Here is a 15,658-nt window from a genome sequence, read left to right as displayed (position 1 = left end):
TCTCTGATGGGAAAAATGTCTGGTGGAAAAACGATTGGAACCATTTCCCTGTTTGACCGCTAGGTTTAATGGTTATTATGACTCATACTGTGGTACTCTATGGTGACTTTAAAAACATTAGAGTGAAATGGTTGAAATAGGAGAAAACTAAGGATGGATCAACAACATTGCAGTTACTCCACAATACTAACCTAATTGACAAAGTGAAAAGGAAGCCTGTAAAGAATAGCACATATTCCAAAACATGCATCCTGTTTGTAACAAGGCACTAATGTAATACTGCAACAACAACAAAAACATGGCAAAGCAATCAACTTTTTGTCCTGAATAGAAAGCGTTATGTTTAGGGCCAATCCAATACAGTAGTACTGTGTACTACTCTCCGTGTTTTCAAGCATAGTGTTGGCTGCATCATGTTATGGGTATGCTTGTAATTGCTAAAGACTGGGGAGTTTTTCAGGATATAAAAATAAATTGAACAGGAGCTAAGCACAAGCAAAAACCCTCTAGGAAAACCTGGTTCAGTCTGCTTTCCACCAGACAGAGATTAATTCACCTTTCAGCAGGATAATAACCTAAAACACAAGGAATAATCTACAATGGAGTTGCTTACCAAGAAGACCGTGAATGTTCCTTGGTGGCTGAGTTACAGTTTTGACTTAAATCTACTTGAAAATCTATGGCAAGAGCTGAAAATGGTTGTCTAGAATTTTGAAAATAATAATGGGCAGGTGTGGAAAGCTCTTAGAGACTTACCCATGAAGACTCACAGCTGTAATCACTGCCAATGGTGTTTGTACAAAGTATTCACTCGGTGGTGTGAATACTTTATGTAAATTACCTTGCAAAATTGTCTAGAAACATGTTTTCACTTCGTCATTATGGGGTATTGGGCATAGATGGGTGAAAAAAAGCACTTTAATTTTGAAAGGGGTATGAAGACTTTTTGAAGGCACTGTACTACAACTCACAAGCAAAATAAGAAAGATGTCACACCGTTGAGTTTGCTTGTTGCAGGTGTGTGGGAACAATTTGATGATGATACTTCAAGAGCAATTTGCAGGTTTTCCATTTTCTTTTAAGATGTCAATATTATTACCACAAATGGCAAACAGAACCAGTATTTCTCTACCTTGACATTGTAACGTACCTCTGCAGGCTAGCGTAGCCACTTCTGTGAAGTTTGCTGTTGATGCCCTCAGCAGGACTGGGCTGAACTCCAGAGTGCTGTCCACTTTGGATAACAACTGTATTTCCTTAGAAAAAAATATACAATATAAACTCCTGCATGGGTAATACTGAATACATTTGAAATAGACTACATAGGAGTACTCTGAGTACTTGCACAGAAACTTACCTTAACATAAAGTTTCTTTCCTCCTGAATTCAACATATAAATTCCTATGTTTGGCTCCCCTGTAGGACAGAATAAAGACATAGTAGGTTAATGACATGTTATTGAAAGAATCGAATAAATACTGTACTGCTGCCCAACAAAAAACACTGAAAATTGCACTTCTCTCTGTCGCCAGTAGGTGTCACTACGCACACAAAATGGATACATCCACCTTAAGACAGACCGTCAATAACAAAGCAATCTTCAGGGCTACTTGACATCCTCTTAGGTACTGTGACTTTACGCCGTGCACAGAATCTAAGGGCGTAACGCTGATGCTCTATGATGCCCATTCCAAGGTAGAAGGTAAATGCTCCATCTATGCCAATCACTTGTACACGAGACGAAAGATGACTGATAACACTCCTCACAGGAGGTCAGATGACTGACAATTAACTTAAAATTAGATCTAATGTTATTCACTAGGTGGTTTCAGTTCGGGTTTGATTTGGACAGTAGCACTAAGTGAAAGGAGGTGATTATGTTTACAGTATGCTGTGATCATAAAAACCTGAGTGCTCTACTCTACAGCAGCACTGCAGCAGTTGGGTGGGCGAAAGTGCTGAGCTGACACGTCGGGGCTGATTCCCTTAGGCAATTCCTTTCAACCGCAGGTTTCTCTGCAAGTGAGACTGTGGATGAAAAGTACCTGTTCTACCGTTCACGCTTCACCTCCATCGATAGTGTTGTATTGGCAAACCAATGAATGACCAACCGTTCACTGGGAGTCACTAAGTTCACCGTTTTAGTACTGTTTCACAGAAATACACTTTTGTAAACTGACATGACCCAGATTAAGTCTACTATTAGATTAAAATGTAAATGGAGAAAGCCAGGAAAACATCCCTCAGTTGTTTAATGATGTAGAAGTCGGTGGACAGAAGAACAAGGAAAGAACATCTAATCACCCATGTCTGGCCCCTAGTACCAAATTGTAAACAATGGTTGCATCCCAAGTGGCACCCAATTCCCTATATAGTGCACTACTTTTGACCAGAGTCCTATGGGATCTGGTAAAAAAAGTAGTGGACTATGTAGGGAATACGGTGTCATTTGGGACAAACCCAATGTTAATCCATCATCAATCTACAGGCCTGGTGTGATAGGGATATTCTAGCAGGGAGATGTAGCCTACTCTACAGAGTATAGTCCAGTCTTGATAAGGGAGCACTAACGGTCCTGTGTATGTAATATGGGGTGTGGTGGTGATGAGGATACAGGATTAACTTGCACCGATGGGCTGATCTAAGATCAGTTTTGCCGTTTCCCCTTTAATAGTTCAGATGAGAATTTGGGGAAGGACATGTTTGATTCTACAACTAGCTGTGGTAATATTTCTCAATGGCTCAGCAGTGGTAAGGCTCCCAAATCCAAATCAGTGTGTCTTCCAGATGTTTCTTTAGGTGGGGTACAAAGGAACATAAACCCACAGACTACCAACATTCTGTATTAAAACCAACCAACATCTTTAAAATATTTTAAGTTATTCCTAGCTCTCATGCCTTACCCCACCTCCACCACCAAAAACTAGTCCCCTAGCCCCGACACCCACCATTGGCGGAGCCGCGGCCCGTCGCTGGGGCGACCAACAGGACCAGGATGTGCTCGATGATGTAGGGCTTGAGCTTGTCCAGGTCAGCGGGGCGTTCTGTGCTTTCCGACAGCCTGATCTGGAGGTTGAGTCGCTGCTCTACCCCGGCCGCATGCTCCTCAACGCTCTGGAAACAGGACCCCTGGGGAAACGGCAGGAAAGGCATACCAGTTACACAGAGGGAGCAAAGAGGGAGAAAGGGGGAGGGGGTTGGTTGAATAGAGCAGAGAGAATGAAGAGGAGTGTAGAAAGAGCGATTAGTGGCAGAGTGGAATGTGGAGAGCGATAGGGGGGCAAGAAAGGGGGACAACAGAGGGACAGAAGGAGAGACAAATGAGTAAAATTGTGTAAGAAATGTCAACGAGGAAGAGATGAAGGGGGAGTATACTAAAAGAGAGTGTGTGTGTGCGCACACACACACACACACACACACACACACACACACACACACACACACACACACACACACACACACACACACACACACACACACACACACACACACACACACACACACACACACACACACACACACACACACACACACACACACAGTCAGCTAGAGGCAGAACTATGGGCAACAAGCTAATTCTCTTCAGTCCCTCAGCACTGTACCTAACCCACTAACCCCCCTTTAATCTGGCAAGATCCGTATTGGAGGGGTGCAAAGCCTGGCTCAAACCAGGCCTTGTCGTTTTAGGAGTAGGAGCGACTCAGGCCTGGACTTAAGAAACAGACAGCTATCTATCCCTGGCTAGACGCCACAGGGCCTGGGCCTACAATAACAAACACCAAGCCCCTGTGGATACAACAGATAGACTAACGGCCACTTCCTGAAGACGCCATATTAGTGCTTATCCCCCCTGACCATAGGAGTTGGCTATACTTCACAAACAGATCTGGGACCAGGCTACACCATACAAGAAGTATTCACAAGGCATTATGAAAGAAAAAAAAAAAGTTGGGTTATGTTTGAGCGGTAGAGTGGTGTGTAGAGCTTGCGTCATTGGTGGCGATTGCGCCACCTGTGTTTAGGGAAGCTCCCGGCCAATTAAAAGGTCTCACGAGGAAGCAATTATGTTCCTAGCAAGTGGTCTCACTGTCCTTGGGGCTTCTTGAGGAACCAGACTGCAGTCAGATATCACAACACCGCAGCTCACTCAGATGTCCTGTACACATAATCCTTCAAAACAATTTCATCATGAGCAATGATTCTGCAGTAGACTTTAGAGCCCCAATTCATGTGACACAAGTAATAACTGACTACAGGAGAATAACCCTTGTGATTTATCGTGAAGCCAAGAAGATAGTGAGTACACACAATTAAGGAGTATTCAGCACTCGTGCTGACAATAAGTTGGAAAAAAAAGAAAATAAACTTTAACGGCCATAAGTGCTATGAAAATGCCTGTAATATCACCGCTCAAAGTTAATCTTACAGTTGGGCATGGAATAAGTACTTTGCAATTTAAACGTTTTGCCTTTAAAACGCAAATAGGTTGCCTCGAAAATATCAAGTGGTCATACACATGCGTTTCTGTTGAGTCTGGCAGTGTCTTTGTTTCGATTTTGGTAGTGTGTTCAATTTTGAACTAATATAAAGCACATTTCAGTCTTTCAATTTACATACTGAGAACATTATAGTGAAAAGGCTGGTTTTAAAAAGTGATGAGATGCCCAGTACCTGCGGCTGGCTGTGCATGCTCTTGGGTAAACTGCACTCTAGCAGTAGCCCCAGGATTGTGATGTTGGAAGAATCTTCCTGTAACAGAGAACATGGAGTCAATGGTAGAAACTTTGAATCAAGGAGGTTGATAACTCAGCCTTCATTCCAATGCTCTTTGATGAGACGAATAGCTGGAAAGGTCATGTTGATTAGACTAAATAAATTAAAGGCAGTTTCATTAATCAAGATTAAAGATCGAAATTACATCCACCACTCTTTTAGATGGAAGTCTAATGGGACTAGTGAAGAAATAAATACAGGCATGCGTAGCATAAATAACAAACTAAACTAATTGTGTGAGGTTATATTAAGCACCACATTGGTAACATACAGTTGAAGTCAGAAGTTTACATACACCTCAGCCAAATACATTTCAACTCAGTTTTTCACAATTCCTGACATTTAATCCTAGTAAAAATTCCATGTTTTTAGGTCAGTAATGATCACCACTATATTTTAAGAATGTGAAATGTCAGAATAACAGGAGAGAGAATGACTTTTCAGCTTTTATTTATTCCTTCACATTTCCAGTGGGTCAGAAGTTTACATACACTCAATTAACAACAACCTCATGCTAATCACATTAGCCTACGTTAACTCAACCGTCCCGCAGGGGACGCATGTGGCGGATGAATCCGGATTAGTTGGGTAACATAGATAATTAAGATGTCTTATCTGCATAATATGCTTATGTGATATACTTGTTATTAGAATGTATCCCTTTGGACTCTAGTGTTGGCAGTTGCACTTCTTCCCTCAGCTGGGGCTCAGTCACCCGGGGCCCAGAGAGGGGAGAGGTCAGGCTTGTCTTTCACATGTCCCTGGTGCTATGCAGAATATCAGAAAGAGAAGAGGACAGGAGGGAACGTTGTCTTCATATGTGAATGTGTCTTTACCTATTCTAAAACATGTGAAGAGATGGCGTGATTAATGGGGAATCAATTAGTGGTTTCCACAACGTTTGTGTGCCAGTCACTTCCTCCTTTGGCCTTGGGGGGTGTGTGTGGTAGTGTCTGGAGTTGACAATTGATTTATGTTGGTGCTTTTGTGCTAGGAGTAACAGGAACGAGATAGGAACCTCGTCATAGGGGAAAAAAACTGAACAATCATTTATAGCAAATCCTATCTGGCTAAGGGATACTCCTTTCTCATTTAAAAGGTCTCACCTTGTGACCCATTCTATGTATCAGTTGTTCGTCATGTAGGTTGAAAGGGGTGTATCTTGGCTATAAAAGATCTTTGTACTTTTGTCTCGGCACTTTCAACGGATCATTAGAAATGGTGAATCGTTGACAAGTCTATTTAGTTTAAGTGTAACTCGAACTTGTGTGATAAGTTTGTCTCTCCTCAGGACCGGGAATCGGTCCTTCTGTAGCACAGTTGGTAGAGCATGGCGCTTGTAACGCCAGGGTAGTGGGTTCGATTCCCGGGACCACCCATACGTAGAATGTATGCACACATGACTGTAAGTCGCTTTGGATAAAAGCGTCTGCTAAATGGCATATATTATTATATTATTATTATTATTTGATAGTAAAGAAATGAACCACCACACCCACCAATCCTGAAGAAGTTTTAATGAAGCTGCCAATTGAGGACTTGTGAGGAGTCTGTTTGTCAAACTAGACACTAATGTATTTGTCCTCTTGCTCAGTTGTGCACCGGGGCCTCCCACTCCTCTATCCATTCTGGTTAGAGACAGTTAGTGCTGTTCTGTGAAGGGAGTAGTCCACAACGCTGTACAAGATCTTCAGTTTCTTGGCAATTTCTCGCATGGAATAGCCTTCATTTCTCAGAACAAGAATAGACTGACGTGTTTCAGAAGAAAGTTCTTTGTTTCATGCCATTTTGAGCCTGTAATCGAACCCACAAATGCTGATGCTCAACTAGTCTAAAGGCCAGCTTTACTTCTTCTTTAATCAGTACAACAGTTTTCAGCTGTGCTAAAATAATTGCAAAAGGGTTTTCTAATGATCAATTAGCCTTTTAAAATGATCAACTTGGATTAGCTAACAACTTCCATTGGAACACAGGAGTGATAGATGCCGATAATGAGCCTCTGTACGCTTATGAAGTTATTTCATTAAAAATGATTAAAATGTTTTTTTTTTAAATTCTTTTAAAATCAGCCGTTTCCAGCTACACTAGTCGTTTACAACATTAACAATGTCTACAATGTATTTATGATGAATTTTGTGTTATTTTAATGGACAGAAATGAGCTTGTCTTTCAAAAACAATGACGTTTCTAATTGACCCCAACCTTTTGAAAGGCGGTGTACATGACCAGCATTATTGCCCCGAGTCATTGAACCCTATGACCTTTGTGGTTCTAGACCGGGTTATTTACTGTAAAGTCTTTTGTGACAACTATTGATTTACGAAGGGCTTTATGAATTCAAAACTGATTGATTGATTTATCAACATGACCTATAGGTTATCCCAACTACAAGGCAGATCTCTTTGACACAAGTCAAGACCTTATACTTTGGTGACAGTAGTCATACATGACAGTGTATTTGGATTGGTGCGTAGTGCGTTATTTAATATCAAAAGTGGTGGTGAGCTCAAAGCTCCAGTACACACTGTGAAATAACAGTAACCTCGTCCAATGACTTGGTGAGTGAGTGAGTGAGTGAGTGAGTGAGTGAGTGAGTGAGTGAGAGAGAGATAAAGATAGAAAGTGAGACAGAAATAAAGTGACAGGGAGTAAAGAAATAAAGGGAAGGGGGAACTAAATTTGAATATGGCTGCCAAAACTCGGTCTATATTTAAACCTGTTCATATGTTCAGCAGCTCAACAGGCCGTGTTACAGCAACACAAACCAGACACCATACAGGAACAACTTCACTCTCACAAAGCCTGTCAAATCAAATCAAATTGTATTTGTCACATACACATGGTTAGCAGATGTTAATGCGAGTGTAGCGAAATGCTTGTGCTTCTAGTTCCGACAATGCAGTGATAACCAACAAGTAATCTAACTAACAATTCCAAAAATACTGTCTCATACACAGTGTAAGGGGATAAAGAATATGTACATAAGGATATATGAATGAGTGATGGTACAGAGCAGCATACAGTAGATGGTATCGAGTACAGTATATACATATGAGATGAGTATGTAGACCAAGTAAACAAAGTGGCATAGTTAAAGTGGCTAGTGATACATGTATTACATAAGGATGCAGTCGATGATGTAGAGTACAGTAAATACGTATGAATATGAGATGAATACTGTAGGGTAAGTAACATTATATAAGGTAGCATTGTTTAAAGTGGCTAGTGATATATTTACATCATTTCCCATCAATTCCCATTATTAAAGTGGCTGGAGTTGGGTCAGTGTCAATGACAGTGTGTTGGCAGCAGCCACTCAATGTTAGTGGTGGCTGTTTAACAGTCTGATGGCCTTGAGATAGCTGTTTTTCAGTCTCTCGGTCCCAGCTTTGATGCACCTGTACTGACCTCGCCTTCTGGATGATAGCGGGGTGAACAGGCAGTGGTTCGGTGGTTGATGTCCTTGATGATCTTTATGGCCTTCCTGTAACATCGGGTGGTGTAGGTGTCCTGGAGGGCAGGTAGTTTGCCCCCGGTGATGCGTTGTGCAGACCTCACTACCCTCTGGAGAGCCTTACGGTTGAGGGCGGAGCAGTTGCCGTACCAGGCGGTGATACAGCCCGCCAGGATGCTCTCGATTGTGCATCTGTAGAAGTTTGTGAGTGCTTTTGGTGACAAGCCGAATTTCTTCAGCCTCCTGAGGTTGAAGAGACGCTGCTGCGCCTTCTTCACGACGCTGTCAGTGTGAGTGGACCAATTCAGTTTGTCTGTGATGTGTATGCCGAGGAACTTAAAACTTGCTACCCTTTCCACTACTGTTCCATCGATGTGCATAGGGGGGTGTTCCCTCTGCTGTTTCCTAAAGTCCACAATCATCTCCTTAGTTTTGTTGACGTTGAGTGTGAGGTTATTTTCCTGACACCACACTCCGAGGGCCCTCACCCCCTCCCTGTAGGCCGTCTCGTCGTTGTTGGTAATCAAGCCTACCACTGTTGTGTCGTCCGCAAACTTGATGATTGAGTTGGAGGCGTGCGTGGCCACGCAGTCGTGGGTGAACAGGGAGTACAGGAGAGGGCTCAGAACGCACCCTTGTGGGGCCCCGTGTTGAGGATCAGCGGGGAGGAGATGTTGTTGCCTACCCTCACCACCTGGGGGCGGCCCGTCAGGAAGTCCAGTACCCAGTTGCACAGGGCGGGGTCGAGACCCAGGGTCTCGAGCTTGATGACGAGCTTGGAGGGTACTATGGTGTTGAATGCCGAGCTGTAGTCGATGAACAGCATTCTCACATAGGTATTCCTCTTGTCCAGGTGGGTTAGGGCAGTGTGCAGTGTGGTTGAGATTGCATCGTCTGTGGACCTATTTGGGCGGTAAGCAAATTGGAGTGGGTCTAGGGTGTCAGGTAGGGTGGAGGTGATATGGTCCTTGACTAGTCTCTCAAAGCACTTCATGATGACGGAAGTGAGTGCTACGGGGCGGTAGTCGTTTAGCTCAGTTACCTTAGCTTTCTTGGGAACAGGAACAATGGTCGCCCTCTTGAAGCATGTGGGAACAGCAGACTGGTATAGGGATTGATTGAATATGTCCGTAAACACACCGGCCAGCTGGTCTGCGCATGCTCTGAGGGCGCGGCTGGGGATGCCGTCTGGGCCTGCAGCCTTGCGAGGGTTAACACGTTTAAATGTCTTACTCACCTCGGCTGCAGTGAAGGAGAGACCGCATGTTTTCGTTGCAGGCCGTGTCAGTGGCACTGTATTGTCCTCAAAGCGGGCAAAAAAGTTATTTAGTCTGCCTGGGAGCAAGACATCCTGGTCCGTGACTGGGCTGGGTTTCTTCTTGTAGTCCGTGATTGACTGTAGACCCTGCCACATGCCTCTTGTGTCTGAGCCGTTGAATTGAGATTCCACTTTGTCTCTGTACTGACGCTTAGCTTGTTTAATAGCCTTGCGGAGGGAATAGCTGCATTGTTTATATTCGGACATATTACCAGACACCTTGCCCTGATTAAAAGCAGTGGTTCGCTCTTTCAGTTTCACGCGAATGCTGCCATCAATCCACGGTTTCTGGTTAGGGAATGTTTTTATTGTTGCTATGGGAACGACATCTTCGACGCACGTTCTAATGAACTCGCACACCGAATCAGCGTATTCGTCAATATTTTTATCTGACGCAATACGAAACATGTCCCAGTCCACGTGATGGAAGCAGTCTTGGAGTGTGGAGTCAGCTTGGTCTGACCAGCGTTGGACAGACCTCAGCGTGGGAGCCTCTTGTTTTAGTTTCTGCCTGTAGGCAGGGATCAGCAAAATGGAGTCGTGGTCAGCTTTTCCGAAAGGGGGGCGGGGCAGGGCCTTATATGCGTCGCGGAAGTTAGAGTAACAATGATCCAAGGTTTTACCACCCCTGGTTGCGCAATCGATATGCTGATAAAATTTAGGGAGTCTTGTTTTCAGATTAGCTTTGTTAAAATCCCCAGCTACAATGGATGCAGCCTCCGGATAAATGGTTTCCAGTTTGCAAAGAGTTAAATAAAGTTTGTTCAGAGCCATCGATGTGTCTGCTTGGGGGGGGGGATATATACGGCTGTGATTATAATCAAAGAGAATTCTCTTGGAAGATAATGCGGTCTACATTTGATTGTGAGGAATTCTAAATCAGGTGAACAGAAGGATTTGAGTTCCTGTATGTTTCCTTCATCACACCATGTCTCGTTAGTCATGAGGCATACGCCCCCGCCACTCTTCTTACCAGAAAGATGTTTGTTTCTGTCGGCGCGATGCGTGGAGAAACCCGTTGGCTGCACCGCATCGGATAGCGTCTCTCCAGTGAGCCATGTTTCCGCGAAGCAGAGAACGTTGCGGTCTCTGATGTCCCTCTGGAATGCCACCCTTGCTCTGATTTCGTCAACCTTGTTGTCAAGAGACTGGATATTGGCAAGAAGAATGCTGGGGAGAGGTGCGCGATGTGCCCGTGTCCTGAGTCTGACCAGAAGACCGCCTCGTTTCCCTCTTTTTCGGAGTCGTTTTCTTGGGTCGCTCCATGCGATCCATTCCGTTGTCCTGTTTGTAAGGCAGAACACAGGATCTGCGTCGCGGAAAAACATATTCTTGGTTGTACTGATGGTGAGTTGACGCTGATCTTATATTCAGTAGTTCTTCTCGACTGTATGTAATGAAACCTAAGATGACCTGGGGTACTAATGTAAGAAATAACACGTAAAAAAACTAAAAACTGCATAGTTTCCTAGGAACGCGAAGCGAGGCGGCCATCTCTGTCGGCGCCGGAAGTAACCTGTCTACCTCGCATAAAAGTATATCCAGATCAGTGAAGAAACTATGGTTGTCCCAAATGGCACCCTGTTCTATTTATAGTGCATTATTTCAACAAAACCCTATTTTCTATATAGAGCACTGATCAAAGGTTGTGCACTATATAGGCAATAGGGGGGCATGTATTTAAGACGCAGCCCATAAATAGTTTTGTAAAACTTCAGTGTTGTAACAGAAGAGCATGTTCAAAATAAGTGGTTGATTTATTAAGTAAACCATACTGAGAAATAACAAAAACAACCATCTTGCAAAACATGTTTAAATAAAGACTAGAAGCAAGTCTGAGTGATTGTGAGAACGCAGCCAGGCTGACATTTTGTAACTGCCACCTGCTTCCTGTTGCCGAGGGTAACGCTCCTCCGAAGAAGCCTTGTCGCTTTCACGTCTTCCCTTGATGTTTTTAAAAGTGGGTGCGAGTGCGTGTGTGATGGGACTGTTTTCATGCTCCGCGCACGTGTGTGTGTGTGTATGTGTGTGCACAAGTGTGTGATTGTGTATACACAAATATGAACGTGATTGATCATGTGTGCGCATGCATGAATGTGTATATACCTTGTGTGTGCGTACGCCTCATGTAAGTGTGTGTTTATGCCTCTGTGTTGGGTTCTCTCTGTATTGGGACTGGCAAAGAGGGGAATATTGACATCTGATAGCCAGCAGCTGACAATACAGCAAGGCCTGCACACTGCAGAGCAGGGCAGAGGGCCATGCTAGCAAGTTTTCTGTGGTAAATGTGTTTGCTTGTTGTTATGGCATGTGTGCAAGTCTTTATAGTACTGTGGTAAACATATGTATCCTGTTGCCACATGTCTGCTGACTTCCTTGTCCAGGAACAATTGCCTGTTGGGCAATAAATCAAGTGTATTGAGTTGAATGGAATGGACGTACCTGAGTTTGGCTTAGCTTGATGCTCTGGATGTGGGGGAATATGAGGACACTGTCCTTCCTATTGACCCCATTTAAAGAGCCCCGGTGGACGCCCAAACCAAAAACCTGGGTGAAAGGACATCACTGTTAAAGGGACAGTTCATATAATGACAGAAATGACTTATTTTTACCTCGAGAGATGTCTAATGTGTCAGAAGAGTGTGCAATCCAAAAGCAGAGTTTTGTTTACTTGGCCATTGTAAAGGGACTGATAAGACCACAGAATATTAAATCAAAGGGAGTGAATGAATCCAAGGTCGCATGCTAATGTAGCTTATGCTAATAGTGGCCATGATGTATACAACACTGGAGAATGAATCATCGTAATAAACACAATCCCCATATTTAATGGAAACTTAAGTTGTTTAATGATTGGGTGTACTAAATTGTGCCTTTTCACTGATTAACAGAATATATTTAGGCCTAGGCACCCTTCCTTCCCTCCCTGCCAAGAACGAATGCTGATTTAACTATTAATAGGGCTTTGGGCATTTATGTCACTCTGTTATTAACACCCATCTGCTTTGATGCGTCTTTAAAAGGTCAGGGGTCAAAGGTGCCAAATATCACATCACAGCCATTTCTTCCTGTGTTTCAAAACGATTGCAAAACTAACTTCAACATGCCTTCCACCAAGCACACAATGTTCTTTTTGAGTCCATATTAAAAACAGATCCCTGGCTGTGGGTCAGAGCATAAGTCCCAAATAGAACCCTAGTCTATAGTGTAGGAATACTTTAAAAAATATATATTATTATTATTATTATTTTTTAACTTTTACCCCATTTTCTCCCCAATTTCATGGTATCCAAGTGGTAGTTTCAGTCTTGTCTCATTGCTGCAACTCCTGTACGGACTCGAGAGATGCGAAGGACGAGAGCCGTGAGTCCCCCGAAACACAACCCAGCCATGCTGCACTGCTTCGTCACACAATGCCCGCGTAACCCGATAGCCAGCCGCACCAATGTGTCGGAGGAAACACTGTACACCTGGTGACCGTGTCAGCGTGCACTGCGCCCAGCCCGCCACAGAAGTCGCTAGAGCGCGATGGGACAAGAACATCCCTGTGGCCAAACCCTCCCCGAACCCGGACGACGCTGGGCCGTTTGTGCACCGCCCCATGGGTATCCCAGTCGCGGCCGGCTGCGACTGAGCCTGGACTTGAACCAGGATCTCTAGCGGCATAGCTAGCACTGCGAGGCATAGCGCACTACTTTTGACCACAGTCATACAGGCACTGGTGAAAAGTAGTGCCGTAAATAAGCAGACTTCTGCGACGTAGACCGCAGTAGTATCATATGCTCATATCACTACTGACCTGGTAAGAGAGAACCCCGTGGGCCGATGTGTTTATAAATAACGAGTTTTCTACGTTGCCCTCCTCCGTCGGGAGGAAGACCAGTTTAAATGAGGCCTTCCCTCTGGGTGGGATTACCTGAAAGCAGAGCGGACACGGGGTCAGGGTTCACTAAAAGGCAATGACTACGTTACAATGTCCATACTAGCATGGCTTCATACTCTGTAGTATGCTGGTGAGGCACACAACTTCCACCACTTCTATGAGAATCATGCTGAGAATGATTTGTGGGTTAATTTCAGCATGGAATCGGTAGGAGAAAGTTTCTAAGCAGAGCAGGGAAATGTTGTGGGTTTCAATGGCAGTTTGAGAGTTTAAATAGCTGTACTGGTGGCCCAAGGGACTGACATGAGAAAGGGGGGGGGAGTGGAGAGGTAGACAAAGAGAGGAAAAAACAGTGTGAGTGAGTGAGTGTATGAGGTGAGAGGTAGACGAAGAGAGGAAAAACAGCGTGAGTGAGAAAGAGAGAGAAACAGGAGAGAAGAAACAGAGATTGTTGCGAGAAACTGGATGCAGAGGGGTGTGGTTGGGTGAGAGAGGGAGGGAGTGTCCGAGGGAGGGCACACACACACACACTCACCCTTCTGTGGAACGAAGGCATGTGAAAATGTCTGCTGGATGTAAACATTGACAGCAGTGTCACTGGAAGTTCCTGGCTGGGGTTGTGTATGTATATGGTTTCAGCTCTTGGCAGCCCCAGTGGCCTACAGAGAGATAGTGATGGAGAGAGATGGACACAACAAGCACCTCTCATTGTTCTATCCAGGCATAGTAAACATCAAGCTATACTGAACAAAAATATACATGCAACATGCAACACTCAAAGATTTTGCTGCGTTACAGTTCCTATAACGAAATAAGTCAATTGAAATGAATTCATTAGGCCCTAATCTATGGATTTCACATTACTGGGAATACAGACATCTGTTGGTCACAGATACCTTATATATATATATATATATATATATATATATATATGGGGCGGCAGGGTAGCCTAGTGGTTAGAGCATTGGACTAGTAACCGAAAGGTTGCAAGTTCAAATCCCCGAGCTGACAAGGTACAAAATCTGTCGTTCTGCCCCTGAACAGGCAGTTAACCCACTGTTCCCAGGCCGTCATTGAAAATAAGAATTTGTTCTTAACTGACTTGCCTAGTAAAATAAAAGGTAAGATATATATATATATATATAAAAAAATAAAAAAATGGGGGGGCATGGATTAGAAAACTAGTCAATATCTGGTGTGACACATCTCCTTCACATAGAGTTGATCAGGCTGTTGATTGTGGCCTGTGCAATGTTGCCCCAATCCTCTTGTGCGAAGTTGCTGGATATTGGCGGGAACTGAAAACACGTCGTACACGTTGATCCAGAGCATCCCAAACATGCTTGACATGCCTGGTGAGTATGCAGAACATGGAAGAACTGGGACATTTTTAGCATCCAGGAATTGTGTACAGATTCTTGCGACATGCGGCCGTGGATTATCATGCTGAAACATGAGGGGATGGCGGGGGATGAATGGCACGACAATGGACCTCGTCATGGCATCTCTGTGCATTCAAATTGCTATCGATAAAATGCAATTGTGTTCGTTGTCTGTAGCTTATGCCTGCCCATACCATAACCTCACCACCACCAACGTTGACATCAGCAAACTGCTCGCCCACACAACGCCATACATGTTGTCTAGGGGTTGTGATGACAATCGGACGTACTGCCAAATTCTCTAAAACGACGTTGGTAGAGAAATTAACATTCAATTATCTGGCAAAAGCTCTAGCGGACATTCCTGCAGTCAGCATGTCATTGGAAGCTCCCTCAAAACTTGAGACATTGTGGCATTGTGTGACCATGCTGCACATTTTAGAGTGGCCAGCACAAGGTGCACCTGTGTAATGATCATGCTGTTTAATCAGTGTAAAATACTTTATCGCAATTGGACATCGACAAAGTAATATTTCTAAACTACTATGAAACTAACTTTTGTTTAAGTACAATTTAGACATTGTTACCTCATTTGCAGTTTTACCATGATTACATTCTAGTTAGCACTGTAGTTATAGAGTAACTTCAGGGCATAAGAGTGCGACTCAATGCAAAGTTTTTCCGATTGTGTCAACACTGACATAGCACCAACACTTGACCATGAGCTGGACATGTCCCTTTAATAGTGACATTTCCTCTAGGGACAGATCTAGGATCTGTCCCGCTTCCACTTCCCTCCCCCAATCCTAACCGTAACCATTAGCGGGGGGGAAACGCAAATCTGACTC

The 15,658-nt window shown here is 43.9% G+C and overlaps 1 protein-coding gene across 5 annotated transcripts in view; it reads right to left on the bottom strand.

Annotated features, from left to right (window-relative positions):
* tmem131l (transmembrane 131 like) overlaps positions 1 to 15,658 on the bottom strand; it is a 92,350-nt gene that overhangs the window by 26,930 nt on the left and 49,762 nt on the right. For all 5 annotated transcript variants that reach the window (XM_035789092.2, XM_035789091.2, XM_035789088.2 and 2 more), the window contains exons 5-11: positions 13,964 to 14,087; positions 13,345 to 13,461; positions 11,988 to 12,092; positions 4,672 to 4,749; positions 2,949 to 3,129; positions 1,358 to 1,416; positions 1,151 to 1,256 (exon numbers count right to left, since the gene is read on the bottom strand). In XM_035789092.2, the coding sequence (XP_035644985.1) occupies positions 1,151 to 1,256; positions 1,358 to 1,416; positions 2,949 to 3,129; positions 4,672 to 4,749; positions 11,988 to 12,092; positions 13,345 to 13,461; positions 13,964 to 14,087 (770 nt within the window). The remainder of the gene's footprint in view (positions 1 to 1,150; positions 1,257 to 1,357; positions 1,417 to 2,948; positions 3,130 to 4,671; positions 4,750 to 11,987; positions 12,093 to 13,344; positions 13,462 to 13,963; positions 14,088 to 15,658) is intronic.

The sequence above is a fragment of the Oncorhynchus keta genome, chromosome 16 (genome assembly GCF_023373465.1).
Source record: "Oncorhynchus keta strain PuntledgeMale-10-30-2019 chromosome 16, Oket_V2, whole genome shotgun sequence".
Classification (NCBI taxonomy): domain Eukaryota; kingdom Metazoa; phylum Chordata; class Actinopteri; order Salmoniformes; family Salmonidae; genus Oncorhynchus; species Oncorhynchus keta.
Note: the sequence above shows the minus strand (reverse complement) of the source record. Positions and strands in the feature narration are given on the sequence as shown.